Genomic DNA, 27539 nt, shown 5'->3' on the forward strand with positions numbered 1-27539 from the left:
CAGGGTTCCAACTGGGTTTTATTTTAGTTTCCAATATTATCAGCAATGATACAGGAGTAGTTTAGGCGTACATCACCTTAAATACATCGGAGGAAAACTCACTGTCAAGCATGTCTGCGCTCCAGCAAATGAACAGAAAACAGAAAAGTCAGCAGCATTAAATGAAAGTGCTTTGAGCCACACTTCTTTTTCTCCCATGGTGGTGGTACAAACTTAATTTTCCTTATATAAAGAAGCTCAAAATTTCATTCATTCCCCAGGGGCTACACTGAAAAAAAAATTCATTTTTGTTCCTAAATAATTTTTTGTTTCAAAAAGAACATAAAAATTCATTGGGATTGTGTGACATTGATTTTTCCTGACACGCTGTGAGGTGACCCCCATCCATCCAGAGCCGGCAATCTGCTCAGAACATCCTTCCACTACATGGTGACCTTGGCCAAGTCTATCACTGTCTCATACAACAGGGTAGAATGAAGGTCTGAAGGACAAGCAAATATGCAGTGAAGACAGTGCCCATGTGATCCCCCCTCCCCCACTTTGCTTCCCCCAGACATGGAACAGTTGGCTAAACTCTCCCTCTGCTGAGCCCCTGCCCATGGGCCTCTTTCTGAAAAGAATCACTGTCTCTAGAATGCTCTCTGACCTGTTCTACAAAGGCTTTGTCAACCAGACGCTGCTTTTCCCACAGTGAACACTTTGGTGACAGCAACTTTCCCCACTTTGACCAGCAGCAATCCCCAAACTCAACAACAGGAAACATTTCTCAAAGTCAACATCAGCCCAATTGTGTCAGGGGAGGCTCTGGGAGCCAGGGAGGGTGGGAGAATGGGTGTTGGGTTTCCCAAGCTCTCTGGTAGTCAAGTGCAGTCACTGGTACAGAGAACAGTACAGAAAACTGGTGACTAAGGGTAGCTTGAGGCAAGGCAGAGGATGCAATCAACTGGAGGGGTGGGGGCTCTCAGGCCCACAAACCCCTAGAACAAGGCCAAATGGAGGGTCTCTTCTGTACCAACTACATTCTCTAGCCATCTTGGGTGGGGCTCCCTCCCCCAGTCTGATGTCAAGACTCCCACCTTCTGCCATCCTTCCTTCTACATCCTTTAACCACCTGAACCAAAGCAGCTCTTACCAACAATAATCCAGGACTATGCAGGCCAAAGACTGAAACTACAAGGGACGCAGTGGCAAGATGCAGGCAAGTCCTTCCTCATCATGGTGACAGCCCCCCACTCTGACAGCACCACCTGCTCTGACACCCCAATCCACACACCCCTCTCCTGAGCTCCTCCCACTAATCTGGCTGACGCTGAGCAGTCCCACCCCCTCATGCATGGACTGCCTCAGTTCAAAGATGCCAAGCCTGGCCACCAAGACACAGCCCAAAGACTCCACAATTGAGACAAAGTGCTGAAGCTGAGGACCATGCAACACCAGCCACAAGTCCCTGTGGGACAGCTTTGGCCTTTCTGGAACTATTTCAGATGCTTCTAGGAAGGAAATCCAGTCACCCCCCCCAATGTGGCCTCTCTCTGCAGCTGTGCTGGGGGATAAGGAGGGAAGATGCGCACAGGTGGAGAAGGTGGGAGTGTGTGCCTGATACCGTGAAGGTTTCAACCAGTCCTTTGCAAGGCTGACATCTGAAATCTTATCAAGCAGACCCGATCTTCAATCGAGTGAAACTAATAAAGCAGAGAAGAGCTTTGTCACGACTCCTTGGTACTATGTTGTCTTCCTGTTGTTAAAATCTCTTTTGGGGTATGAGCCAGAGGGTCTTCCTGCAACAGCAGGTCAGGGACAGGGTAACTGATGCTGAAGGGCTCGAAACGGTAAGAGAGAGTGGTTGCTTTCATTCTCTCCCAGGTGGCCAGGGACCAGAGCCATGTGCCCTGGGGCCCACATGCGCCAAGCGTGGGCAGCCTCACCCCCTTTCCATGCAGGCCCCGCCCTAGCTGCCCATTATCTGCTGGGCTGCAGGTACTGGTGTGTGAACATGTTGAGTTCGCTGTCCAACCATCCAGCTTTATTCCTGCAAAGACACAGTTATTTTGTACAGTCGACAGTCAAGGACAGGTAGTATCAGCACTGTCTGCCACCCACACTTCTAAGGACATGTGACAGGTACCCTCATTTAATCCTCCAATAGCACTTTTGACCCCATGTGATAGATGAAGAAAAGGAGGCCCAGAGAGGTAAAACAACTTGCCAACCAAGGTTACAAGGCAATGGAATCTTCTCTGCTTCCCCACAGCCCAGGGACAAGGCTCTGAGCCACAGGAGGCCAGCCTTCCTGCCTGGTGAGTGAGAGGCTAGGATAATGATTCACAGCTCTTCCTAGGGCCAACCCCGTCCCTGTGGCAGACACTGTGCTCCATCTGAGTGCCCCCAGTGGGTGAGCAGAATCCTTAGGAAACAGTTGTTCCAGGGTCGTGAGCAGGAGGAGCACATCTGCACAGGCAAGGGAGGGAAAGTCCACAGATCTGATGGGGGCTGGAGCTGAAACCCCTGAAAGTACCTCCCCTCTGGCTCTGTCCCTGTGGGCCTCTGACATCAGAAGCGGGGCAGGAAGTACAGGTACCCACGTGCTGATGTTATCACGGGCTGGGCAGGCCGAGGACTTAAGAGAGCACTCTCCATGCAGCTGTAGCTATCATGAAATCTTAGTCCCACTCACTTCACAGGTGAAAACAAGGAGCCACAGGAAGGCTGAGTGAGTGCAGGACCAAAACCCCAGTCTCTGGCTCCTCTAACTGATGCTCTTCCCAGCAAACTGCTAATAGATGTTCCATGTCTCAACAGAAAGCCCTGGAGACCTGGTTCCCATCCTGTCCCTGTAAGTGGACATGGCACTATGCCCCTTCCTGCCCTCAGACAACTGCGGCATGGGTAGTAGGTTAAGTACGGTGTGAGGAGAACCAACATGTGTATAACCTGCCTGGACATTTCCCATTGGGCTGAGACAAGGACTCAACCACCGCAGGCACCAGTTTTCCTACTGGGAAAGTGAGGCTAGGACACATCCCTCTAGGTGCCTCTCCAGGGCTGGCGAAGACTGAGTGAGACAGCACAGGTAAAATGCTGAGGCTCTGCTGTCGGGAAGAAGGTGCACGAGCTGCAATGTCACAGTACTGTCATGCTTACTTCCTAAGATGTCCACTTGCCCCCAACTGCAAGTGCCTTGAGAGCAGTGACACTCTATCTTGTTGAACCTCCAGCACTAGCGCCATATGGCCTACAAACATGTAACGCAAGTGAGTTAAATCCCCACCAGAAAGGTGTGTGTCCACATTCAATCAGGAGAGCTCCATCACACTTGGGCTGCACCCTGGGACCTACTGCCTTGGCCGCCTGGGCCAGTCTCACCTGAGCAATTTTGCTTTGCTCTGAAGTGAATCAAGAATCTCAATTTTCTTGTTCATGGCGGCAATTTCCTGCTCCAGGTTCTCCCGGGTGACATCAACTTGCTGGCATAGATGAGCAAAGGTCCCAGACAGTTCCCTAACAGAGACAGAAGTGGGACCAACTGAGCATGGGGTCATTTAGGCAGGGTGCCTCAGTGGCCAAATCCACCCAGAGTAGGGTAGCAGCAGGGTCTGTCACACCCCCTTCTGAAACCATGAAGAACCCTAACCCCAATCATGAGGAGCAGCAGCACAGAGCAGCACCCCTAGCTTGGGCACCAGAGGCTAGTCTCCCAAGTCTCAGCGTCGTCACTCGAAAAAGAAGAGATTAATAAAACATCTAGTCCAAATGGCTAGAGAAGTAAAGGAAATGTTGGTGCAAAATGGCTGGCAGAGTTTGCCACAGAGCAATGAGAGACGCTGGCACAGCCATCAACAGAGATCCCTCAAACAGAGGGATTGTTTGACACCAGATCAAACAATAGGTTCCCTGACTTACGAGGCACCATGACTAGGCTGCAATCCAGGACTTCATAGCTGCACCCACAGCCCAGGCTCCTCAGGGCTGTCCCTCCTACTAGGCATGTCCCTCATCTTCCTGCTTATTTCCCCTCAGGAGTCCTGGGGCCGACCTAGTCCCAGCACAGGACAGAGGTGACCCCCATTGCCAACCCTGGCCTCAGAGCTGGCACTACATAGTCAACGGACCAGAGGTCCAGGACCCAGTGGTTCCCAGGTCAGGCTGAGAGGGATCCAGGTTGCCCCCACCTAGGGAGGGGTCACTCACTGCTGGACTTGGTGGCTGCAGTTGGAGCCTGTGTAGCTGATGATGAGCTGAAGCTTCTCACTGGCATACTCTACAAACTGGCGCTTGAAGGCCCTCTCCTTAGCCTTGGTGGTCCAGGTCAGACGCTCGTAGACATAGAGGAGGCCATACAGCCCAAAGGAGAGGGCAATTAGCCGCCAGCCAACTGCCTTCCACACCTGCAGAGGAACATGGTCAGCCCGGAGCAGAGCCTCTCTGTGACCCCACCCCATCCCTTAGGCTTTCACTCCCAGGACTGCTCCAAGAGCCCCAGCCAAGAAGCCTTTGGGTTTCCACCAAGAACTCCTCTTTCGATGTCTCCTTTGACCCCACTGAGAAAAGGAGGGCAGGGAACATTTCCAGTCGGAAATGAGGGAAACTGAGCTGGCCATAAGGCATGACTCACACAAAGTGTGGGTGCTAGCAGTAGAGCCCTGATCTAGGCGGTAAGTAGGGTTTTTTTGTTGTTATTTTGTGATGCTGGGAATGGAACCCAGGGCATGCTTGGCTGCCCACTGAGCTACAATTCTAACCCTACTAAGCAGAATTCCCAAAGACAAATGCCGATGTGTTCTGAAGCAACGTCCACTCTGATGACAAGCAGAAGTCTGCATCATTTCTTGGTAGCTGAGCATGGGGCTCAGAGACAGACAATGAGGCTCTTGTGCTCCTGACATCCTGGCTGTGTGACCTCAGGCCACTTTATACCAGCCTCCTCATTCACAAAAGAGGAGCACAGTCTATGGCAATTTCCAGGGTTGTTTGGGTAAACAAGACACAGTCAAGTTTTGGCATCTCAGCTCATGGCCCTCTGCTACATCACTGTGTGATAAAAAGGAGCAGAGCATATGCCAACTGTAGTCTAGGGACAGGTGGTCTCAGCTGTCCCACTCTGTCCTACCTGTTTGGAAAGCAATTCCGGGAGTGCTCATGACAGTCACCGTCTGTTATCACTCTACCTGTCAAATGTCCACAAGAGAGAGAACTTGCCTTCATCAAGAAAATCTCAGACTAAGAGAGTCTGGCTGCAGTATTCATTCAGGATATGAAGAGTCCCAAGTGATCTGGAGGACAGCCTACTACCAAGGCCACGGAGTGGAAAGGGCCATAAAACTAAAAGATGCGGAGGAAAGGGTTCAAGGCCTGGCATAACCTCTTTTACTTGGGGAGGGGGGGTGGCAGTTGTTCTACCATTTGAGCTATACCCCAACCTCTCCTTTTTCTCTTAGTTTTGCTGTTTCCTCAACTACAAACGATGAGGCTTTCTTTCCAAGTTTACTTCTCTAGAACCCAGACTGCCAAAATCTGTTCCCTACACACTGTGGAGTTCAGGCCCTACAGAGCGAAGAGTGTGCCTAAGGAGCAGAGGGAACAGGGTCCAAATACTATCATGTGTCTTCTGCAAGCCACCACGGATGTTCCTCATCTGGGAAATGGGAACAGTGCTGTCTAAACTTCCTGGTGGTTGAGTGGTGCTTCAGGGGCACAGTAAGCGTATTACAGGGCTGATGTCACACAGTCCCATGGGGAAGAAACATTGTGAAGTGCTAGACTAGGGCAGGACCCACCTCCGGCATGGAGCCCCTCAGACTCCCACTAGCCTGCCCCCCTTCTCAAGTAGGACTTATCACTGACCACTCCTCCAACCACGAGAATACCCATCGATGTCCTGGATGTGAGAGAGGCCAGGCCTGTAACCATGGAAACCATGAGCTCCTCCTGGGTGAGCGAGCCCTGTGGCAAGGGGGGCATGCTGGGGTTGGCAGGTGTCAGAGGGACAGGACGCTGAACCTGAGGAGAGAGACAATGAAGGGGTGAAAAGAGTATGGCAAGTTTCTTGTTCAAGTGGACCCTTGGTGACCCACAGGGGCAGTGGAGCTGGAACAGAGACATGGAGCAACATTTCAACTTCTAGAGACAAAAAGGGGAAAATGAACTTCGCCCATACCAGAGAAGAACTTCCGATGCTAACAGACCTGCCTGCCCAAAGGAGGGCCCTGTGGGTGCCACAGACACTCTGGTGTGTTAGCAGTTTCCCAAAGCATGGGACATGCACCAAAAGCAGCAATTCACATGGCTTGAAACATATGCTTTCAAAATCTAAAAAAAAGTTTTGTGGTATTGGGGATTCCGAATCCTCCGCATGCTAGGCAAGTGCTCTACGACGTAAACCACCTCACCTCACCCCCGGGCTTTTGTATTTTGTTTTGATATCAGAACTGGATAACTCTGTCCAGGCTGGTCTCAAATTTTCAATCATCCTGCCTCCAATTCTTGAGTAGCTGGGACTACAGGAATACACACTCAGGCCTGGTTAAAATCTAAATTTTAAAGCGATGGTGGTATATAGATGATGTTTTTAAAAAGTCGGTTTTTTTCCTTTCTTTCTTCTGTTTTTGTTTTTTTTTTAAGTGTTTTGAGATTTCCAAGTTCTAGTGATGCATGAATTTCTATAATTATTATTTGATATCAAAAATTACAGTGTTAAAATAATTTTGGTACTCCCTTGTTCCATTAAAATACATGTATTTTAATGGTGCTGGAGATCAAACCCAGGTGCATGGTAAGTGCTCTACCAGAGCTATATATTCCCAGCCCGAAAATCATCTATTTTTAACAGTTACATACTTACTTTCACTATATTAGAAAAAAATCGGGTAGCATTTATAATTAGGACAAGGCCAGCCTGAGCTGTGACAACAATGTTGACTGGCACAATACCACAGGGGGGGCCACACTGCCACAGCCATCTGCCTTAGGGAACCCATGTGATAGAGGTGCGTGTCTAGTGGCAGGGAACAGACTGATCTCCCGACACCCTGAGGTGAGGAACTTAACTTGCCTGGTCATTATAGCCCATCAAAGCCCGACGGCTGTTCTTGGGACCCAGGAACCTATTCACCAGCATAGTCCATCCAAGAGAAAAATGGAACTCGATGTCCTCCTGAAAGTCAGCACACAGCTTGTCACAGTTCAGGTCATAGCTGAGGGAGAAGCACTGGCGAGGGACCAACATGTCTATCTGATTCCGCACAGACACAGGAAGGAGGGGCTTCAAGCCATCTGTCAGGGATACAAATGGGGAGGAAGCACATCAGCCCAGGCCTGTGCCACACTCATACCACACTTTAGCAACAATGGTCATGCCAGCTGCTGCCAGGAAGGCAGCAATTCTGGGCAACAATTCTGCCCAGAAACCACAGAGTGATGAGTGAGCCCACGTGATGGACTTGCTGTGGCAGGCTGGCCAGTTCTCCCCAGGGCTATGCGGCCTAAGGATCCAAACCTGCCAACACTGTGGTAGTCCTGTATGGCACCCTAGAATGGATTCCCCAGGTCTCTGTATAAAATGAGTTCCTGGCACACCGGAACCTGCAGATATCGAACTGAATCATCATCAAAGGTGACAAGATCTAGAAAAGTCACCATTTCTAAGGTCAGCCTCTGGGTGATCTCTGGGTAGCCCCAGGCCCCAAGCTCCCCTGTGGCACTGACCTATCATGTCCTGCTGCATGGTCTGCAGCGAGCTGGTGATGGTCGTGGAGCAGCGGTCGGACATGTTTCGGCCCAGTCCTTCCTCTATGTGGCGGTGCAGTTCCTGCAACAGAAGAGGGAAATTAAAAGAAGAACCCCATCCAGAGTTCCTTCTACTGAGCCCAAGGATGAGATCTGAGGCTGGCCAGCCAGACCCAGCAGGCAGTGAAAGAAGGCTGACCAGGGACATGAGACCCTGGCTTCCACTTCCACTGCTAAGAGGCACTGGCACAAATGGGCCAGGACTGAATTGCTGTCTCATGGCAACTCTACCTAATAACTAAGAGAAGCAAGGGGACCTGCCAGGAGCACTCACTGCTTTGTGACTCACATTCTTATAAACCTTGAGGACTACTGGAGAGGGGTGGAAGTCCATCTGGTACTCATCAACCAGCACAGAGAGGCGCCTGATCTCCTCGGCCATCGCAGTAGACACCTGTGCCAAGGGAAGCACTGCTAAGAATCAAGAAGAATGTGGTTCAGTCCCGCAGGCACAAGAAGACTGTGTCTCTTCCTCACACAGGAGTCTCCTCTGCTCATCTAGAGAATCTATAGAATCAAGTCTGTGGAAGGACCTGAGAAACTGGCAATCAAAACACTCTGCTGACCCATATAGAAGGCCCAGAGGATGAGTACTTGCCCAGGGCCACACAACAGGATAATGGAAACCAGGGGGAGATCTATATTCTTGAATCAGGGCCACAACTTCCTCCTGGAAAGCTGAGAAGGCCCCTAAGATGAGAGCTCTGACTTGTCACTTTTCCACTTTGAACTCGATTCTGAGCCTGAATCTCCCCACAGTACCTCCTCCTCATTTCTCACCTGCCTTTCCACTTCCTCCGTAATCTGCTTAATTCGCAGTTTATAATCTTGAGCCAAAAGCTCCAGCTGTTTGTCAATAAATCTCAGCCGATCTTGCCGCTCTTCACGCATGTCCAGGCAGTAAACCCTGAGAGTAAAAAGTACTGGTCAGAAGGCCTGGGTTCCCCCAACTAAGTAGAAAAACAAAGGGGGTTGCCAGGGAGCCTTTTGACCCACTCTTATCCTGCCCGACATGTAAACCCCAAGAACCACCTTCCTCTTCCCAGGAGAAAGATGAGGTAGTAACAGAGGGGAAGGCACTAAAGGGAGTCAGATAAAGTCTGCCAACTACTATGGGAGAAAGATGCTCAACCTCCCATTGACCAGGGATATGAAATTAAAAAGAGGACTCCTGTCTACATAGATGCCTGGGAAAAATGTGCCCCCTGCAGCTGTGGTGAGAGCTGCAGAAATGAGAGTTCCTACAGGCAGTGCTGGGGGGTGATGTGGGGTACGGCTGCTCTGGAGAGACACGAAGTCAAGTTGAGTAAAACCGAAAATGCACCTCCCCTAAGGCAGAGCAGTTGTACCTCTAGGAAACAGACCTAGAAAGACTTATGGAGGTGCACAAGGGAACACAAGCAGATGTCCACTGTGGTGGGGTTTGCAACTGCACAAGAAAAGCACAGTGTAGGGGTTAGAGGTGTGGCTTAAGCTGTAGAACGCCTACCTGGCAAGTGCAAAGTTCAAACCCTGATAATGCCCACCCACCCCCCCCACAAAAAAAAAAAAAAAAAGTAAAAGAAAAGCAAATTATAAAGAGACCCCAATAGGAAAATAAGACATGTTCACAAGGGAGATTGTGCAAAAGTTAATATTAATGAACTCAAACGTGTACCAATAAGAGCAAAGAGTGAAACAATACTGAGTAGGAAGAAAAGCAAAGTGCAGAGACACACACAGGGAGCGTGTGCACACTCTTCAGGATGTACAGGAAAAGCACTGCTTAAATAGTAATAGGACTACACAAACTCACAATCCCAGTGTCTCTGAGGGGCAGGCGAGGTCAAAGAATCAAAGGGTATGTACATCTTTTTCTGTTTTATTTTAACTTAATATAAAGCAAACACTTTGTTCTGTGTAAAAGTGCTTTTCTACATTTTAAATTTTTCATACAAAATGTTTTAAAAATGTGTTCAAGCCAGGCATAGTGGTACATGCCTATAATTCCAGCACTCAGGAGGCTGAAGCAGAAGGATCCCAAATTTGAGGCCAGCTTCGGCCACTTAGCAATACCCTCCCTCAAAAGTCAAAAAAAAAAAAAGCAACAGCAACAATGAAAATGTTGTTGAGGCTCTAGAACGGCTGCAGTACTCAACAGGGCACTGCATTGCCCAGGCCAGTTGGGGTGATCAGGTATCCAGTGGATGTCTACATGCCTTTAACATGGTCTTGTGGGACCCCAGATACTCAGCCTGCCATTAAGGGTCTGAGCACAGGCATGTCCTAGCTGCCTGAGGGAGAATGGTGCACCATCATTTCCCAGCACCTCCCTCCACCTGTCTCCATCTTGGGCACTTACCGCTGCTCCTGAGCCGCGATGTGCAGGGAGTCCATGATGAAACGAACAGCCTCTGCAATCTGCTTGGCCCTAACCGTGTGCTGCTCAAATTTGGTCTTCACTGCAGACTGGGAGATGCATTCCTGGATTAGACAGAGGTGTAGAAGGAGGTGGAGGCTATCAGAGGCCTACCACCAAGAGCTGGGCTCTGGATTTCACTGCAAGGGACATGGCCAGTGAGAGCTCAGGAGGCACAGAATCACCACATGCCCAAATCAAAGACTTACCTCAAGGGCTGGAGGTGTGGATCAAACAGTAGAGCACCTGCCTAGCAAGTGCAAAGCTCTGAGTTCAAACCCCAGTACCGCCAAAAAAAAAAACTTACCTCAAATCTCCTCTCGAAATTTTGAAACTCAAACATCCTCACTTGAAAGCCTTCTGCAAGAGCACCCCCTAGGAGAATTGCATTGAATTAGACCAGGAAATAGCCTGGCAGGAGAGAAAAATAGGGAAATCCCCAGGAGTCAGGCTGACAATGCCTACAGAGCAAGGACCTCTCACTCTTTTCACAATTTCCATTGACTGACTCAGCACAAGACCCAGCCAAGGAAAAGGTGGCCATCTGCTCCCATGGTTACCTCCTTCCGGCATGCCCTGGGCTTTCTGGATCCTGGCATTGAGCACCTCCTTGGCAGATACAAAGAAGATGCGGTCCCCAGCCTGGGCTCGGTCCACCACACCCAGCTCGTCCACCAGGAAGCTAGTGCAGCGCTCCATGTGCTGCCGCCGCACCTGGAGCCCAGACAGATAGGTACATATGACTAGGGTGTGTCTGGGGAGCTCCCCACTGTCTTTTTCTTTTAACGGGCAATATATTCACATGGTTTCAATATTCAAAAGGATAAGCATGGTGAAAGGCCATTCACCACTCTGCTCTCTGACCAGAACCAATACCCTGGGACTTCCTTGGGGTAAAGACTGCCGAAGGTATTTTAAGCTCATGCAAGCAGAAATGCTTAACAGGCCCCAAACTGCCTCTTGTACAGTCTTCTAATGCTCCACTTTGGTGCCCCAGAAGGAAAGGAATTGGGGGTATCATGAAGCCTAAACCTGACAAGTCCTCCAGGGCCTTATTGTTTAAAATGCATGAGCCCAGCTAGAAAATCCTTCCCAACCCCAATGTCCTAGGCTTTACTGGTAGAACTTAAAAAGCTAGCTGTCTCCTGTAGACATCCAGCATGTGTCAGGTGCTTTTAACGGACCTGACAGCAAGTCTCATTTATCACACCTCCAGCAAGTGAGGAGACTGAATTACCAGATGGGTTAAAGAATTTGCCAAAGTCCTATGGCCCAGCATCAGCCCGAATTTGAAGTCTGGCATGCTGACTTGCACACTTGATAAATAATCCAATACTACCAGTCTATTACCCCGTTTTCTTTCATTTCACACACATAGTTAAGAGTTGTGAATGCTGGCGGTTCACACCTATAATCCTAGCTACTTGAGAGGCTGAAATCAGGAGGATCACAGTTTGAGGCCAGCCCAGGCAAATAATTCACAACACCCCATCTCCAAAATAATCAGAGCAAAATGCTCTGGAGATGTGGCTCAAGCATTAGAGTACCTGCTTCAAACCCCAGGCCCAGTTAAAAAAAAAAAAACCAACAATTATTCTGCTCTTCTTCTTTTAAGCGTCTTTCCTGAACGTCTTCCTAAAGCTAAACCTGTTCTGTATGTGTTAATTTTCTATGACCCAAAGTGATCACTGGCTCTAAAAACACATAAGATAGTAGAGAAACTGAAGGAAAGCAGAGTCAGTGGGAGAGGGGAAGGGAGCCACTAACACTACCAAAAGACACTGTGGGGAACTCCTGAATGATTTTTGGAGATAACATTAATTCAGAGAAGCCACCAGATCTGATGCTGCCTATGCAGTGCTCCTGAGGGATGACAGTCCCCAAACTGTCAAATGGCGGCAGGCACCTACCTCCTCCATGTACTCAGGCTCCGAGGCAGACGCATCCCAGCGGTTGTTCAGGATGAAGATGTTTGGGCGGGAGAGACGCTCACTCACCTTGTGAAAGAACTGCTTCTCCTAGACAAGGGACAAGGCCTCAGTGGAGGATCGGCTGAGCCAGCCGAGGCCCCGCCAACCACCTGCCCCACTGGGACTGGGCAGATGCAGAGGAGTGTTACCGTCTGCATCAGCGTTGACTCTGAGTTAGCCACCAGCACAAACACATCAGCATCCAGGCAAAACTTGTCAATCCAGCTGTCCAGCTCAGTGGTTACATCAATTCCAGGGCTAGAGATAACGGGTAAGTCAACATGGTCAGGCACAAAGACAAGCTCTAGTCTTTCTGTTGTGAACAGGAACTTGTGAGGCAGCCAGGTAAGGGAGGAGAAAGCCAGGAAAGGAGGGAATCAGGCCTGGCCCGTGTTAGGGGATTTTTATTTCCCATTTCCTATCCTTTCAGATTATCTGGAACTGTGGTTTTTAGCACCTATTTCTATCACTTTTATAAAAATGTAATGACTTGTAATTTTTCTTTATGAATATACAATTAAAGTGAAAGTTTTGTATTTAAGTGAGTCCAGGTAAATGCTACAGTGCTGTATTTCTTTTCTCTTTTGGCAGCACTGGGATTTGAACTTAGGGCCTCACACTTTCCATGCAGGCGTTCTTACCACTTGAGCCATCCCACTAGCCCTTTTTTTGTGATGAGTTTTTTCAAGATAAGGTCTCATGAACTATTTGCCCAGGGCTGGCTTCAGACCACAATCCTCCTGATCTCTGCCTCCTTAGCCAGAATTACAGGGTGGGCCACCGGAATGGGCAGTGCTGTATTTCTTTGTATAGTTGTAATGTGTCCACAAAGTCAGGGCAAAGTGTTTCAAGAGGAATAAAATAGTCAGGCATGGTGGCACACACCTGTAATACCAACTACTCAGGAGGCAGAGGCAAGAGGATAGTGGTTCAAAGCTAACCCACCCAAGTTAGCATGACCCTATCTCAAAAAACAAATACAAATGAAAGAGCTGGAGACGAGATTCAAGTGGTAGAACTCTTGCCAGGAAGTATAAGACACTGGCATCAATCCCCAGCACCACACCTCCCTCCCTACACACACAGAGGAATAAAACACCCCACAATCCTCTCTACCACTGCAACATACACACTGGCTCTGGGCTGGGAATGACAGCCTCTCCTACTCTGAGCACCCTCCTATCTCTCAAACAGCCCACTCTTGGGAAATGTGCAGGGCTCAGACAGATGACTGTGGTTATGATAACCAGACACTGGAGGAAATCCAAGAGGCAGGAGGATTCGGTTGAGCCATCTGAAAGGCAGTAATGCTTGAGCAAAGACAGGGCCCAGGGGAATCAGCCTGAATCATCCAGAAATGGAAAGCTGATGCCCCCCAAACTGGACCTACTAGGAAGGCCCCTTCCCCCTTACCTGTCCATCAACACGAGGTCATCCTTCAGAAGAGGGCACTTAGAGTTGGGCCACATTACACTCACCAGGCTGCCGGCATGCAGCTGCTCGTCCTGGTGGAGGGCATGGGCCAGCTGGTTCACAGTCTGATGGTAGGGGGAAAGAGATCAGGCTGAGGAACAGCCAACTGCCTTGGCACAGTAGCCGGGAGTGGCTGCCCAACTGGTTACCCTTTCCTTTCACTTCAACTAGAAGTTGTCAGTACCAACTTTTTCCATTCCCCATTTAAGCCTCTTTCTTGGATGTCACACTGAAGCAAAATCTGTTCTGCACTGATTATTATTTTTTGGGGCGGTACTGGGTTTGAACCCAGGTCTTGTACTTGCTAGGCAGGTGCTCTACCACTTGAGCCATGCTGCCAAGCCTGACTAATTCTTTGTGAACCAAAATGAGTATGTGATCCCAAGCTAGAATGTGGCTGCCTCTCACTAAAATGAAAGCATGTCAGCCCTTTGCTGGTGTGGCAGAATTCCAGAGAGAACCGCTCCCTGGAGGCATCCCAAGGAAGACCAGTGTGCGCTCCCTTCTCTACACAATGCAGAGTTAACCATCTGCTCTGCCTCAACAAGTTCTTGGTGCTCCACCTTTCTGATCCCCCCGCCCCCAAAAGCACTCACATCCTCAAAAGAGCTGGTCAGAAACCTTATGTGGAAGGTTTCCTATCTTCCACATAAGGGAGGTATCACCGTCTCCTTAGAAGTGGGGTCAATCCTGTCACATGGACATCTAGTTGGCCCTAGCCCAGACTCTGCTCAGCACTGGTCCTGGGCACCCACCTTGATGCTCCTTTTCTCCTCTGAGCCCTCAGTAAGGAGGAAGGCCTCATGGCCATCTGTGCCTCCCACCCGCAGGAAGCAATTGGTGGTGTGGCCGATCCCGGAGGGCAGAACTTTGTCCCAGAGCATGGCGTTGATCACAGTGCTCTTCCCATTGCTCGTCCTACAAGGAAATAACAGCTGTCAGCCAAGCTACGGTTTGGGCTTTCATGACATAGTGACCAGCCTGACCACAGTGCTGTTCTCTGCAATGTCACCAGTGGCTAGATGGCAACAAGAGGAAGGCTCCATGTTTATTAAAATGGTAAGGCAAAGTCCCTCAGTGTGTACCTGTGATGGGTCCCAGTTCATCACTTCAGACAAATTTACAAGGTGTTTGTGCAGTGTGGTAACCACCTTTCAGTAAGCATCTCAGTACCTGCCTCCCAAGTATAACCCTCTTCTCTCCCTGAACCACAGATTCTGCCCCAAGGCTGTGTTCCTGCATAACATCCTCAGTGAAATGACCCTATGTCCTTGTCTACACTGGCCTGCTGGGCTACTCTTCCCCACCCCGCCCCACGTTCCTCTTCACTCATGAGGCCTTACCTGTCAGGACCACAGTGCCAGGCAAAGAGAAGATTCCTTTCAGCATTCTTCTTACCACAGCCCTTTCTACATTCTGCATCTTGACAACAGCTTGACTCAGCACTTGTTCACTCTGGGTTTTAGAGCTTTCCACCTGTGCTAAATACTCACCCTCATTCAGAGTGATGGCTTCCTAGTCACAGGCCTTCCCTAATGTCCAGTGAGACAGGCAGCCAATAGCTCACCCAGGCAAGAGCTACACCAGCGTGAGGATGAAGAAATGACAAGCCAGGGTTGCTAAGAGCCACACCTGAGGTCACAAGTCATCAGGGACAGGAGCTGAGGCACAGTGCCTACTGTCCAGGCTACTACCATGTGCCCAGCATACAACTTATCTAGAAGTCTTTGTTCCTGTACGTTATTTTTTTTTTTCTTTTGAGACAAGGTTTTGCTGTATAGCCCAGGCAGGCTTGAATTCGTGATCCTTCTGCTTCTGCATTCCCAAATTCTGGGATTACCAGTGTAAACCATCAGACCTGGCTGGATTTTAATTTTTCTTTTCCCAGCACCGGGGCTTGAACTCAAGGCCTCACATTTGCTAGGCTTGTGAGGCAGGCACTCTGCCAGTCCTGTTTTGTATTGAATTTTTCCGAGATAGGATCTCATGAACTATTTGCCTCGGACTGGCTTTGAGCCGTGATCTTCCTGATCTCTGTCTCCTGGGTAGCTAGGATTACAGGCATGAGCCACCGGCACCCAGCATAATTTCTTTTTAAGTGTCTGCTACAGCCTAGCATGGTGATGCATGCCTGTTATCTTAGCACTGAGGAGGCAGAGACAGGAAAATCACAAGTTCAAGGGCAGCCTGGTTATACAGCAAGACTGTTTCAAAATAAAAACAATGCTGGGTGCCGGTGGCTCATGCCTATAATCCTAGCTACTCAGGAGGCAGAGATCAGAAGGATTGTGGTTTGAAGCCAACCAGAGCAAATAGTTTGCAAGACCCTATCTTGAAAACAACCATCACCAAAAAGGGCTGGTGGCGTGGCTCAAGGTGTAGGCCCGGAGTTCAAATCCCAGTACCACAAAAAAAAAATAAAATAAAAAATAAATAAATAAAGTGCCCACTAGACCACACAGTGCACTAAAAAGGAGAGTCGGGTAAAACTCTGAAACCATTAGAAGAAAACAGGGAAGTTTCATGGCACTAAATCTGGCGAGTATTGCCTATACACTAAAAGTACAAGGAAAAGTGTATAAACAGGCATCGAAATAAGAAACTGCACCAAAAGACAGACTCAACAGAGTGAAAAGGAAACCTATGGAATGGAAGGAAATACTATAAACATACAGAATATATTTAAAAACTACAACTCAACAACAAAAAACCAACCCAGTTAACACAGGGCAAAGAACTTGAATAGACATTTCTTCAAAGAAGGCAGTGTGCACCGGAGGCTCAGCATGGCTGTCATCAGGGAAATGCAAAGGGACCCACAATGGGCCTTCACCTGCTCTCAGGATGGGGGCAGAGCCTCCTTTCGAACAGAACCCCCTGAGGATCCCAGGAACTGCCCTCTGATGAAGAGAACCAGGAGCTAGAGGGATATCTGGACTAAAGACCTCAATGGCTAACGGAGAGAGGAAGGCAGCCATGGAAATGGCTCGGGCAGCTGGAACAGACACTGTGTGGCATTATTCACAGGGACCATACCCTAGGAAATTCTCTGCATTGTGTGATCAAGAAGAACCCTGCTATTCAACTCCTGGTGCCTGTGTTCCCAGCATGGAGAGGATGCGGTGTGAGAACCATTTGAGCCCAGGGGTTGAAGGCCAGGTGAGAACACATCTCAAAAAAAAAAAAAAAAAGAGGAAAGGGAAAAAAACCTCCAATGGGATATCACTTCACCCAGTATCATGGCCACAGTCAAAACACAGAAAACAGTAAATATGGAAAGGATGTGAAGAAACTGAACCCCTGTGCACTCCTGGTGGCAGTGTGCAGTACTGCAGCTGCTATGGAACACCACATAATGGTTCCTTAATTTCCTCAAAAAACTAAGAACAGGCTGAGTGCCAGTGGGTCTTCCCTGTACTCCTAGCTACATGAGAGGCTAAGAGCAAAAGGATCATGGTTTGAGAACAGCCCAGATAAACAGTTCGTGAGACCCCATCTCCAAAATAACCAGAGCAAAATAGACTGGAGGTGTGGCTCAACTGGTAGAGAGCCTGCTTTTCAAGTGCGGAGGGGAAAAAAACTTAACAACAGAATTATCACATGACCCAGAAGACCCAGCAATTCCACTTTTGTGTACATACCCAAAAGATCTGGAGGCAGGGACTACAAGGTATACCTAGACACCGATGCACATAGCAGTACCATTCGTTATGGCCAAACAAAGAGTGGAAAAAACCTAAGTGTCCATGGATGGATGAACAGGAGGTAAACAAAATGTGGTAAGTATGCACAAGCGAATATTATTCAACCTTAAAAACAGAGTAAATTCTGACATATACTACAACATGGATGAACTCTGAGGACAGCACACTGAGATGAGCCAGTCACAAAAAAGACAAATACTACATGATTCTACTTATCCAAGGTATCTAAAGTACTCAAATTCTTTTTTTTATTAGTGCGTATTAATTGTTCAAAACAGTGGATTTCATTATGACATTCTATATATAACTATAATGTACTTTGATCATATTCACTGTCCTATTACCCTCTCTTGTCTCCTCTCACTGGTCCAGTCCTCTTCCTAAATAGATCCCTCCTACTTGTGTCTTTTGTTTGTTTTTTTGGGCTTTCTTTTTCTATGTAGCCCAGGCTGGCCTTGAACTCTAAATCCTCCTGCCTCCGTCTCTTGAGTGCTGGGATTACAGATATGTATCACCACACCCAGCATCTTTTTTTAAATCTAGATTCCATATGTGAGAGAAAGCATGCATTATTCATCCTTTCTCAGTCTGGCTTATTTCTCTTAATGTGATAATCTCTAGTTCTATTCATCTTCTTGCAAAGAACACAATTTCATTCTTTATGGTTGAGTAATACTCCACTGTGTATAAATGCCACCTTTTCTTTGCCCACTCATTCACTGGTGGTCAAAGAAAACCTATGGCTGATCCCATAGGTTGGTTATTGTGAATAGCGCTGCTGTAAGTGCAGGTGTGTAGGTATCTCTATTGTACGCTGGCTTTGATTCCTTTGGATGTGTGCCCAGCAGTGATACAGCTGGATCAAATGGTAGTGCTAGCTCTAGTGTTTCCTCCATACTGATTCTCATAGTGGGTAGACCAATTTGCATTCTCACTGACCATGTATAAGGACCTTCCCATCCACCCACAGAGGGCTCCCTCCCTGTGCTCCCTTCCTCTCTCCCAGCCAGCAAGAAAGAAGCATGAGGGCGTCAAGGACTCACCGGCCAAAAAAAGCCACTTTCATGTGACGCCGGGCCAGCACCTCGCTGATGCCCCTCACTCTGGAGAGGCACCCCTTGACATCCAGAACCTGCTCTTCTGTTGCAACCGGGTCCAGTTCTGCATTCCTGTAGGTGTCTGGAGGTAGGGATAAAAAATGGGTCACCGTTTGACCAGAGGAGTTCCACAATCACAAGCCCAGAGGCACCCAAGTGCCAGCCTCATTCATCGGAACCACAGTCTACCTCTGTGGCTCCCTGCTACCACCGAGCTGAAGTTCTAGATTCCCAACTGTGGCCCTGTGGTGTGGCAGCTACGAACAGGATGGAGTTCCCATGCTGGTTCTTATCATTTCCTAGCTCTGTAATCCCAGGCAAAGGAGCCTTTCTTGGTCTTGGTTTTTCTCACCCATAAAATAGGCTTAACAGCAGTACCTACATCACACGACTATAAAAGAGCAAATGAATTCAAGCACAAAGTGTTAAGAACAGTGGCTGGTGTGGGTACCTGAACTAATGTTCCTTTACTTGTGTACTGTTCCTTTACTTGTGTAGTTTTTCCTAACAAATGCTTACAAAGTTCTCACCACAAGGCTAGACACTGTTGTAGTCACTTCTCAAACACGGTCTCATTTGACCCTCTTTGGCACAGTCAGAAAATGGCAGAGCTGGGATTTGAACCAGGCAGCCAGATTCTGGAGTTTAGGATCTTAACCATTCCATGTCACTTTGCAAGGTCCCTCCGGATCTGGCCCTGCTGGCCTCTCTTGTCTGCTGCCATTCTCTGCCTCTCATTCCCCCACACTATCTCCCCAAACATGCCAGTTTCTTCACCCCTCTGGGCTTTGCTCACTGCTGCCCAAACCCTGCCCACACTCTGAAGAATGGATGCAACAATGCCTTAGAGCAGTCTGGCTCATTCCCATTTGGTCTCAGGTCTAGCTTAGATCGCAGAGCCCCAGGAAGCCTTTCCTGATCACAACCCCACCTGAGTAGGTTCCCTTTGTCTGTGTACCCACAGCATGCTGTACTTCTCCCATTGGCACTTACCTCACCATGATATAGCTGGCTAGCTCACCTGTCTGCACCATCTACCACATGAGGAGCAAACAAATGATTCTAGCCCCCAGCAGATATGCCAATATTGGCTAAGTGAATGAGTACTTGAGTTACCTCAGCACTCTTGAGAACCAGCAGACTGGCAGGACCTAGCCCAGTGAACACTCTCAAAGCATCTGGAGTATGACAAGTGGCATTTCAGAGACTACTCAGTGAATTTTCTCTATAGCTAGTACCATGAAAGGGAAGAGACCAAGCCAACACTCCCCACTCTTCCCATTAACCAGTCAACCCAACCCCAGACCCAGCAATATTCCTCTCATCAGTGGGCACATGGGTATGGTCTTTGCACTATCCCTAGGAAGAACTTGGCTCTCAAGCCTGTGGTTACAATGCAAAGAAAGAGCCAGCAGCCAGGCGCCAGTGGCTCACGCCTGTAATCCTAACTACTCAGGAGGTAGAGAGCAGGAGGATTGCAGTTCAAAGCCAGCCCAGGCAAATAGTTCTTGAGACACTATCTCAAAAAACTTTTCATAAAAATAGGGCTGGCGGAGTGGCTCAAGGTGAAAGCCCTATGTTCAAGCCTCAGTACTGCAAAAAAAAAAGAGCCAGCAGGCAGACCAACTCTCATTACTCATTACTCACCCAGGTGAGAAGCATCCCCTCCCCTACACAGAGCAATTGCAAACACATCTCAGCATCACTCCAGCTGTTTCCTTCCATGTTAATAATAAGCAAGGGCCTCATATTTTCATGAAGAGAGACACCAAGCACCATGACATAAACACCTTCATGAAGCACGTGTTGTCCACTGCATCATGCGAGGAAGTGACTCAGAGCAACACAGAGGGCTCTGGGAGGGCAGCAGCCAGGTTGGCCCTATCTGCATACTTACACCTGGCACAGGGCCAGGTAGAGCACAGCTTCTGCTAAATAAACAGATAGTAAGGTGGAATCATTTCAACCTCCAATTATATACCTTTAAAATTTAGATTTTTTCATTTAGGAGTCACCCTTCTTTTGCATCAAGCCCCATGTGAGGGACAGGGCACAGACAGGTTAATGAAACTGGACGTGTCCGTTTCTTTAATGGGAGCCTCATGTGGCAACCTGGCCATTCGAGACAAGAAGCCAAGTGACTCTTGCTGAAAGCAGACTGGAGAGGAAGGGCCCACCTGTGCCACACGCTTCACACTGGACTTGTCAGATTCTACAGACAAGCATCTGAAAACCCCTGCTCTCATATGAGACTCTTTCACAAATGAAGAAACCAAGGGCAGGAAAGACTCAGCTGCTGGGTCTTCCCTCACAGACAATCCCCGGACCTGAAGCCAAGGTGACCTTCTAGAGAGGGAGCCTGAGACAGCCCATGGCTGGAGTTAGCGCTTGTACCAAGTGTAAGCAGTCCTCTGCTGACAGGGCAGGGACGAGAGACTGGGCTCAAATTAGCAACTAGTAGAAAAGACACAGTGACGTGAGTTTCCTATTTGTAGCTCTGTCACCAATCTAAAAATATCAGAGGGAACCCTATCTGGGATAACCAACACTCTGGTATTATGGCAGCCAGAACCAGGCCAAGGAAAACACATGGGCCATGGAGACACCTAGGTAAAGACAGTTTGGTCCCTTCCAAGTATCAGACAGTTCTCAAACTTCAATCAGCTTGCCTTTTACATGGGGATAAGATTCACAAAGCTTTGTGATTAAAGAAAACAAAATAAATAACTTTTGTTTTGTTTTGTTGTTTTTATAGTACTGGGGTTTGAACTCTAGGCCTCCTAGGCAGGTGCTCTACCACTTGAGCCACTCCCCTAGCCCACAAAACACATGGAATTCTTAAGTCAATTCTTAAATTGTACTTCCATGTCTTCCTGGCTCAAACTTCCTGGAGCTTAGGTCCACAGGATTCCAAGAACAGAGCACAGCTGAAGGTGATGACCCACCTGACCATGAGCTCACCTAAAACAGTGCTGTACTTCCCCACTCCCAAATCCTGCTACCCAATATCTCAATGGATCAAAATGGGCCTGGCTGAGCAGGTGTCCGTCTCACCTTCGAGGAAGGTGGCACTCTCCTGGATATAAGCCCCTAGCTGTTCAAAGATGCCGTTGATCTTCTTTTTGGCAGTGACAAAGTGCTTGAGTGGGGAAGCATTCACTTCAGCCATGTGTCTCTTATCCTTCTTGACCGTGACGATGGAGTTGCATCGAGAGAAGAGCAGGGACATTGCGCTGCAAGGGAAGACCATGTAAGCCACGTAGGAGATCCCACAGTGGTATGTTCTGCTAGGGGCACAGTGGGGGATGGGAGGAGACCTAGACCAGTTCTGGGTTCCATCAAGAACACAAGGCCCTCTAGCACTCAATCAAAGGTAGCCAGGTAAGAGCGAGCATGTTGTAAGTAGGAAGGGAGCCCTCAGGACACTCGCGCCAATCTCCCTAAACACTTATGGGCACTCAGATGCCTGGAGCCAGAGCCAGAGCCAGAGCCAGAGCCAAGATCAAGTCTAGTGCTGGCAACTCCTTGCCCACTCAACAATGACCAGCACCTTGGAGAGAGACAAGGAGGAATCACGAAGTAACACAAAGAGAAGCCCTCTTCTGAGACTTAGGCAGAAAAGTGTGATGGATATGACTTATCTCCTGCACACTGTACACTACACACCTAAGAAAAAGTGCCAAATAGTGAAAGCAAAGTGCCACTCAAGGTCAGTGACTTCTACCAGCCTTCTCTGACCACTCTGCTGTCCAGGAGCACAGTGGTCATACTCCCAACAGGATTTGTTGTTTGTTTATTTGCTTGCTTGAGGGGTGGAGACAAGTAGAGTGATCTTCGAATGAGAGAGATCTACTTCTAAAACTTTTTTTTTTTAATTTATTGGTCCCTTTTAAGAGTATAGCAATGTATACTATAGAAAATCGGAACTAAAGGAAAAAAACCTGTAACTACCATTTTGTAATAAGCACTGTTAACATTTTTTATTAACAGTCTCTTTTTGTGTGTCCATCTCTTGCTGTCACTCAGTCACACACATCTTTTTGTAGCCTGTTTTCATCACATAGCAATAAAATGTTAGGGGCTATGAGACTTGACTCCAGAGTCCTAGAGGCCTTTCCTCAAAAGTCAAAAGAGGCAGGCATACTAGAGAAAGTGGCTCCCAGGTATAGCTGTGAACCCCTGCATCCAAAAGTGGAGCCTGCCAGATCCTCCTTTGAGCTCCAAACATGGAGAAAACTACTTCCCCAGCACAGCCTGCAGATCCTGGCAAGTAAAAGAGAAAGGGCCCCTCCCTGGATTGGGGGAGAGGGAAGCATGCACAGCTGTGTGTGCCTGATTCTGTCCCACCCTCCCTAGTCATCCTCATCACAGGGCCATTGGCCTCTGACCCACTTCTCTAGGTGGGAAAGGAGAAGGTGTTCATGAGCAACCACACAAAAGAAACTTCCAAATAGTGCCAAAGGTTATAAACAAAGTCCTGAGAAGCAGAAAGAACGTCCAGAAAAAATGCATGAAGACTGAATGCCAGAACTACCTCTTAGGAACCAACCACCCCAAAGATGAGCAGAAAGACAGCTCCACAGGAGACGGGAATCCACATGTTGCTCAAATCTACACATTCTTTTGCACTGTTTCAGATTCCTTGATGGATGGGGAAAGGAAGTGACCCTATTTGCTTCCATCTTTCACCTCAGTATAACACCACAACTAGAAGGCATGTTTTCTTAACTAAGACACACGGCAAAGCTCTGAGAAAGGGCACTGAAAATAAAATGACTCTCAGATCCTCCCGAGCAGAAAAGAAGAGTGCCCTGAGATCTGGGGAGTGGGCAGGCAGAAGAGGAGGAAAGCTACCCACAAAGAGGGGTCTGAGACACAGCATGGTACAATGTGCAACAGGGCTGCACGTGACAAATCTTAGAATCAGAAAGTGCTGGGTATAAATTATGATCGTACTCTTTGTGGGCTGCATAAACGTAAGCAAGTTATTTTACCTCACAGCCTTGGTTTCTTCATGTGTACATGTAAGATACCAAAAAAAATGTGGGCCAATGGTGATGATGCAAGCAATGTGCTCAAAGGTAGCTCTACATGGTTTAAAGTAACAATAGTGATAAACTCTACCAGCAAGACTTTTTCCATGAACACCCAGCCTTCAGAAAAGGCAACTCCACCAACATACACACTATTCCCCCACCCGCTACCATGGAGATTGAGTAAACATGTCCGCTGGGGAAGGTCAGCAGGGCCTAGACTCAGAAGTGACTTGCTTGCAGGAAGCAAGCTCCCTGATAGCAGCTGAACTTTAGAAGCAAGTGCTTCTAAGCTCTGATCGTTGTCTTCAAGCCCCAAGGATATGAACCCAGAGCATTAGTGTTCAGTAAGTGTGAAATTCAAGGGCGTGCACACTAGTAAAAGCTTAGTGGTTAGAGGCTAAAGGTCTGCTGGATGTTCAGCTGGTCGGGAGTCATCCTGTTCTCACCACTACCCAGCCTGCAGCTGCATGCCCCACATTCTCATGAAAACTACCACCTGCTCCTCCAAGTTGTCTGATTTCTCTAGCTTGGCTAAGTCTCTAGCTGAGGTTCCTCATTTCATCCTGCTTTCTGCCTGGAATCCTCATTCCTTTTTCACTCATTTGGTACACTCTTACTGTCCTTCTAGACACAACTCAATTGTCACCCCATCCACAGAGGACACACAACCTTACCAAACTTGACAGAGCAATGACCTCTTTCCATTCCCACTTTCCTCCTCCACAAGTATGACAGATATGGAATGAGTAAGTAAATATACCTAAGGGAACCATCTTAAACCTTCCATCCCTAGATACACAAACCTACTTTTTTCAAAAAAAGCAGTTTTCAGTTAAGTATTTGGAGCTCGGTGAGTCAAAAGATTTTGACAACCCTTTCAGATTCTGAAATTTTAATCCTTCCAAAGAGTAAACTAGATGTATATGCACAAAAAGACCAAAGATGGAAAACACATGCACAAAAGCCAAGACAGGGCCCGCCCCAATCTCGGGCTTTGCCTGCTGGTACTCCACCCTCCCAGAGTTGTGGGAAGCAGCTGGATTCCTGTTCCCCTTCTGGAAAGCCCTGATAGACCTACATCATCACAGCACTTGCCACAGGCATGTGGGACCTGTCCCCTAAGCACAGCTGGACCACAAGGCCCACTTCCAACATCAATTACACACAGAGTGACATACTCCAAGCTTTTGTGACAGCCTCAAAGTGTCTTAAGATCATGTTTCAGAGAGTTTACAGCAGCATTTTCCAAAGTGCAGTCCACAAAACTCTACTTACATCCAGTGTTCCATGTAAAAAGGGTTCCGCACCACAAACAATCTGTGAATGCTGCTGAGCCCTCCACTGGCACGTATGAACAGTGAAGGCTTGAGAAAGAAGGCCAGCTTACATGTAGGGGAGCCATATTTGATCAGCATTAAACAAATGTATTCAATGAAGAAACTCATCTTCTGGTAACAAGCTTTAAAATTCTGAGGTCCACACTTCAGGAAAAGTTCATTTATCTTGGGGTCTTCTTCCACCCCACCCCCCCCACCAAAGTGCCAGGAGCACAGTACTCACAGATACTAACCTACAACCAGAAACAAACTCAAATCTGAATGGAAACTGCTATTAGTACTTCAAGGTGATCAGAAGCTTTGCCTCAACCTAGGCCATTAGCTGAGGAGTATTAGGTATTTGGGGTGTAGGCACAGCAGCAGCAAATCCATTGCAAGGTGTATTTGGATCCCAAGCAGTCCCTGAATCCACACTACCTCCTTACCCAGTTTTATGTACAGCCAGCTCCTAGCAGGGAAAATAAAACAGACCCACAGATCGATCATCTGCTGGTACAACTCGAACAGAGAAGCTAAGAAATTGAAACAAAAAAGTATACAGGCTGAAGGGGCGGGGCAGACTCTTAGAAGAGCTGTGATAAGGAACCAGCCTCTGCTGGGCAGAGAGGGGAAGGAGAAGAGCCAGTGCAGCAGAGAACAAACGGGAAAGACAGTCTAATTCTTCAGGGAGCCAGGAGATCCTGCACAGTTTCTGAACTGTCAACCTTTAAACAGGTTCTATCAGCAACCCCTGAAATCCCCCGTGGAAGGAGAAAGGAGGTGCAGTCTCTTTTTCAGCCTAAGTTGGAAGAGCTGGCTCGACACAAAGAGGACCCCATTCAAGAGTCTTGCCACCCGAGGGCCAGCAGAGTCCAGTCATTCCACTCAACACAGATCCAGGGCACCAGAAATCACAGCTTTCACTTACTTTTTAGATGGTAAGAGACTTTTACAGGGTGGGCATTGTGGACATGGCTGAAGCCAAAAAGATGAAAAGAATTTGAGTTCTCCTCTGTGCTGTTTCAGGTCAGGGTTGGCTAGTGATTGTGTTGACTCCACCTGTTCCTGATGTATTGGAAGGGAAAAGGGAGAGGTCAACAGAAGGCAAAAAGAAAAAAACAATTGGTGTGCAAAACACGTCTAGTCAGGTTTTAAAACCAAACAAACTCATCCCTGCGGGAAGCTTACTCACCGAGGTACTAGGGAGCATGTGAGGAAGTACCCCAGAGATAACACAACACGTAGGTGTGGGGCAAATCCTGGGTATGCACAAAACACACGTACAGTCATGTGCTGGTGTAAGGCACCAGAGAGGTCCCTGCTGGAGTCCTGGTAAAAGCACATCCAGAGGGAGCAAGAGAGAGGAGGGAGCAGAGCCAGGACAAGGCCTGGGCTTGAGTACCGGGAACTGCCAACTAGAGACAGGAGGGGTGGGGTGAGGAAGAGAAGTGGAAATGATTGAAACCCAATGTGTCCCAGCTGTTGTGGAGTGTCTTACTTCATTCTCAATTCTATGGGGCAAACAGAGGCTTGGAATACTTGGAGATTTATAGACTGCCAATCTAGTGACCAAGCTAGGAGCTGAGGTAGCAGCTCTGACTCCAAGGCACACTTGTGTTCTTCAACTACATGTTGTCTCCCATCTGACTGCAGGAAGGGGGCAATCAGGGCCCTTTTCCGGGAACAGGGAGAGAGGTGACTGATAATACAAATTGGACAAAGAACTATTAAAAGAGAGGGGAACAGGCAGCTTTGTCTTTTGCGTCCAAATAGCTATTTTCCCCCCAGCATTTTCTGTGTGCCTCTGTGTTAGGCGCTGGGGTTAGGGATGAGCAAGAACAGTCCTTGCTGTCAAGGGCCTTACAGTGAGGTGAGAAGTCACTTAAGTAAAAAGACCCCAGTACCAGTGCCAATAAGCGCCCAAGGCGGGGGAGGGCAGGACGCCTATCAGGTGCCAAGTAAATGCTGACCAAAGAAGAAAACGTGTAAATGGCAGGGGGTGGAATGTGGCCGTGGAGGCTGGGAAGTCGTGGGCGATGGGGGACCCCCACCTCTCAGTCTGAGGTCCTGTGTCCCGCCTCCTCCTCAGGACCACGGAAGGCCGGGTTAGCCAGGCTAGAGCGTGGGAACGCCCGTACAATCTGATCCCAAGTTCTGGGGATCCCAGAGGCCCACCCGTCTAGGCCAGACTGCTCAGGCTCTCCTGGCCGGGCCCGGCCGGTCCCTCTACCCCGGCGCGCACGCCCTCTCACCTTCACCTTCCCGGCCTTGCGGCAGCCATCACACCCATACGTCACCAGCGAGCGCCACCCATGGGAGAGGCCGGGGGCGGGGAACGCGCGCGTCACCAGCCGCCGTAGGTTTGCTGCTCCGCCTGGGTGAGCCGGTGGACTCCGAGCACAGTCAGTTTAACCCGACTGCTCCTTATGCCTCAGGGTCCAGCAGCTCTGCGCTTCGAAGAGCGCCCAGGTTCTCTAGTTCACTGTCTGTGCGTCCCAAGCCGATGTCGTACAGCTTCCGAACTCTCACTGCATCATGGGAGTTGTAGTTTGGACCGGCGCCCGCCAGGGCGGGGTGGGGCGGGGCCTCGAGCTGTCAAGGGGTAAAAAACAAGGGCGCGGATTAGAGGTTCCCGCTCTTTTCGTTTGTTGCGCCAGAACCTGACCCAAGCTGCACCTGCCAGCTCTGGAATCCGGACTTGCATTTTGTAATTTTAGAGAAGTGTTTCTCAACAGGACGGGGCCGTTAGGGTGAAGTAATTCA

General features: G+C 48.6%; 1 protein-coding gene across 2 annotated transcripts; it reads right to left on the minus strand.

Moving 5' to 3' along the window:
* On the minus strand, positions 1-27279 carry Mfn2 (mitofusin 2). Of its 2 annotated transcripts, none has more exons than XM_074081336.1 (19): positions 27029-27279; positions 25705-25841; positions 21479-21657; positions 18371-18506; positions 14379-14541; positions 13564-13688; positions 12300-12408; positions 12091-12198; positions 10741-10894; positions 10488-10555; positions 10124-10245; positions 8563-8689; positions 8072-8176; positions 7702-7804; positions 7049-7269; positions 5842-5997; positions 4189-4385; positions 3364-3498; positions 1-2029 (listed from the first exon to the last, which is right to left on the minus strand). In XM_074081336.1, the coding sequence occupies exons 3-19, from the start codon at positions 21651-21653 to the stop codon at positions 1960-1962; spliced, it is 2274 nt and encodes a 757-aa protein (XP_073937437.1). In that variant the 5' UTR covers positions 21654-21657; positions 25705-25841; positions 27029-27279; the 3' UTR covers positions 1-1959. The 2 variants fall into 2 exon arrangements, with proteins under 2 accessions (XP_073937437.1, XP_073937438.1); XM_074081337.1 differs by lacking the exon at positions 27029-27279 and adding an exon at positions 26828-26990.
* Between the last annotated feature and the right edge of the window lie 260 nt (positions 27280-27539).

The sequence above is a fragment of the Castor canadensis genome, chromosome 7 (genome assembly GCF_047511655.1).
Source record: "Castor canadensis chromosome 7, mCasCan1.hap1v2, whole genome shotgun sequence".
Lineage (NCBI taxonomy): Eukaryota > Metazoa > Chordata > Mammalia > Rodentia > Castoridae > Castor > Castor canadensis.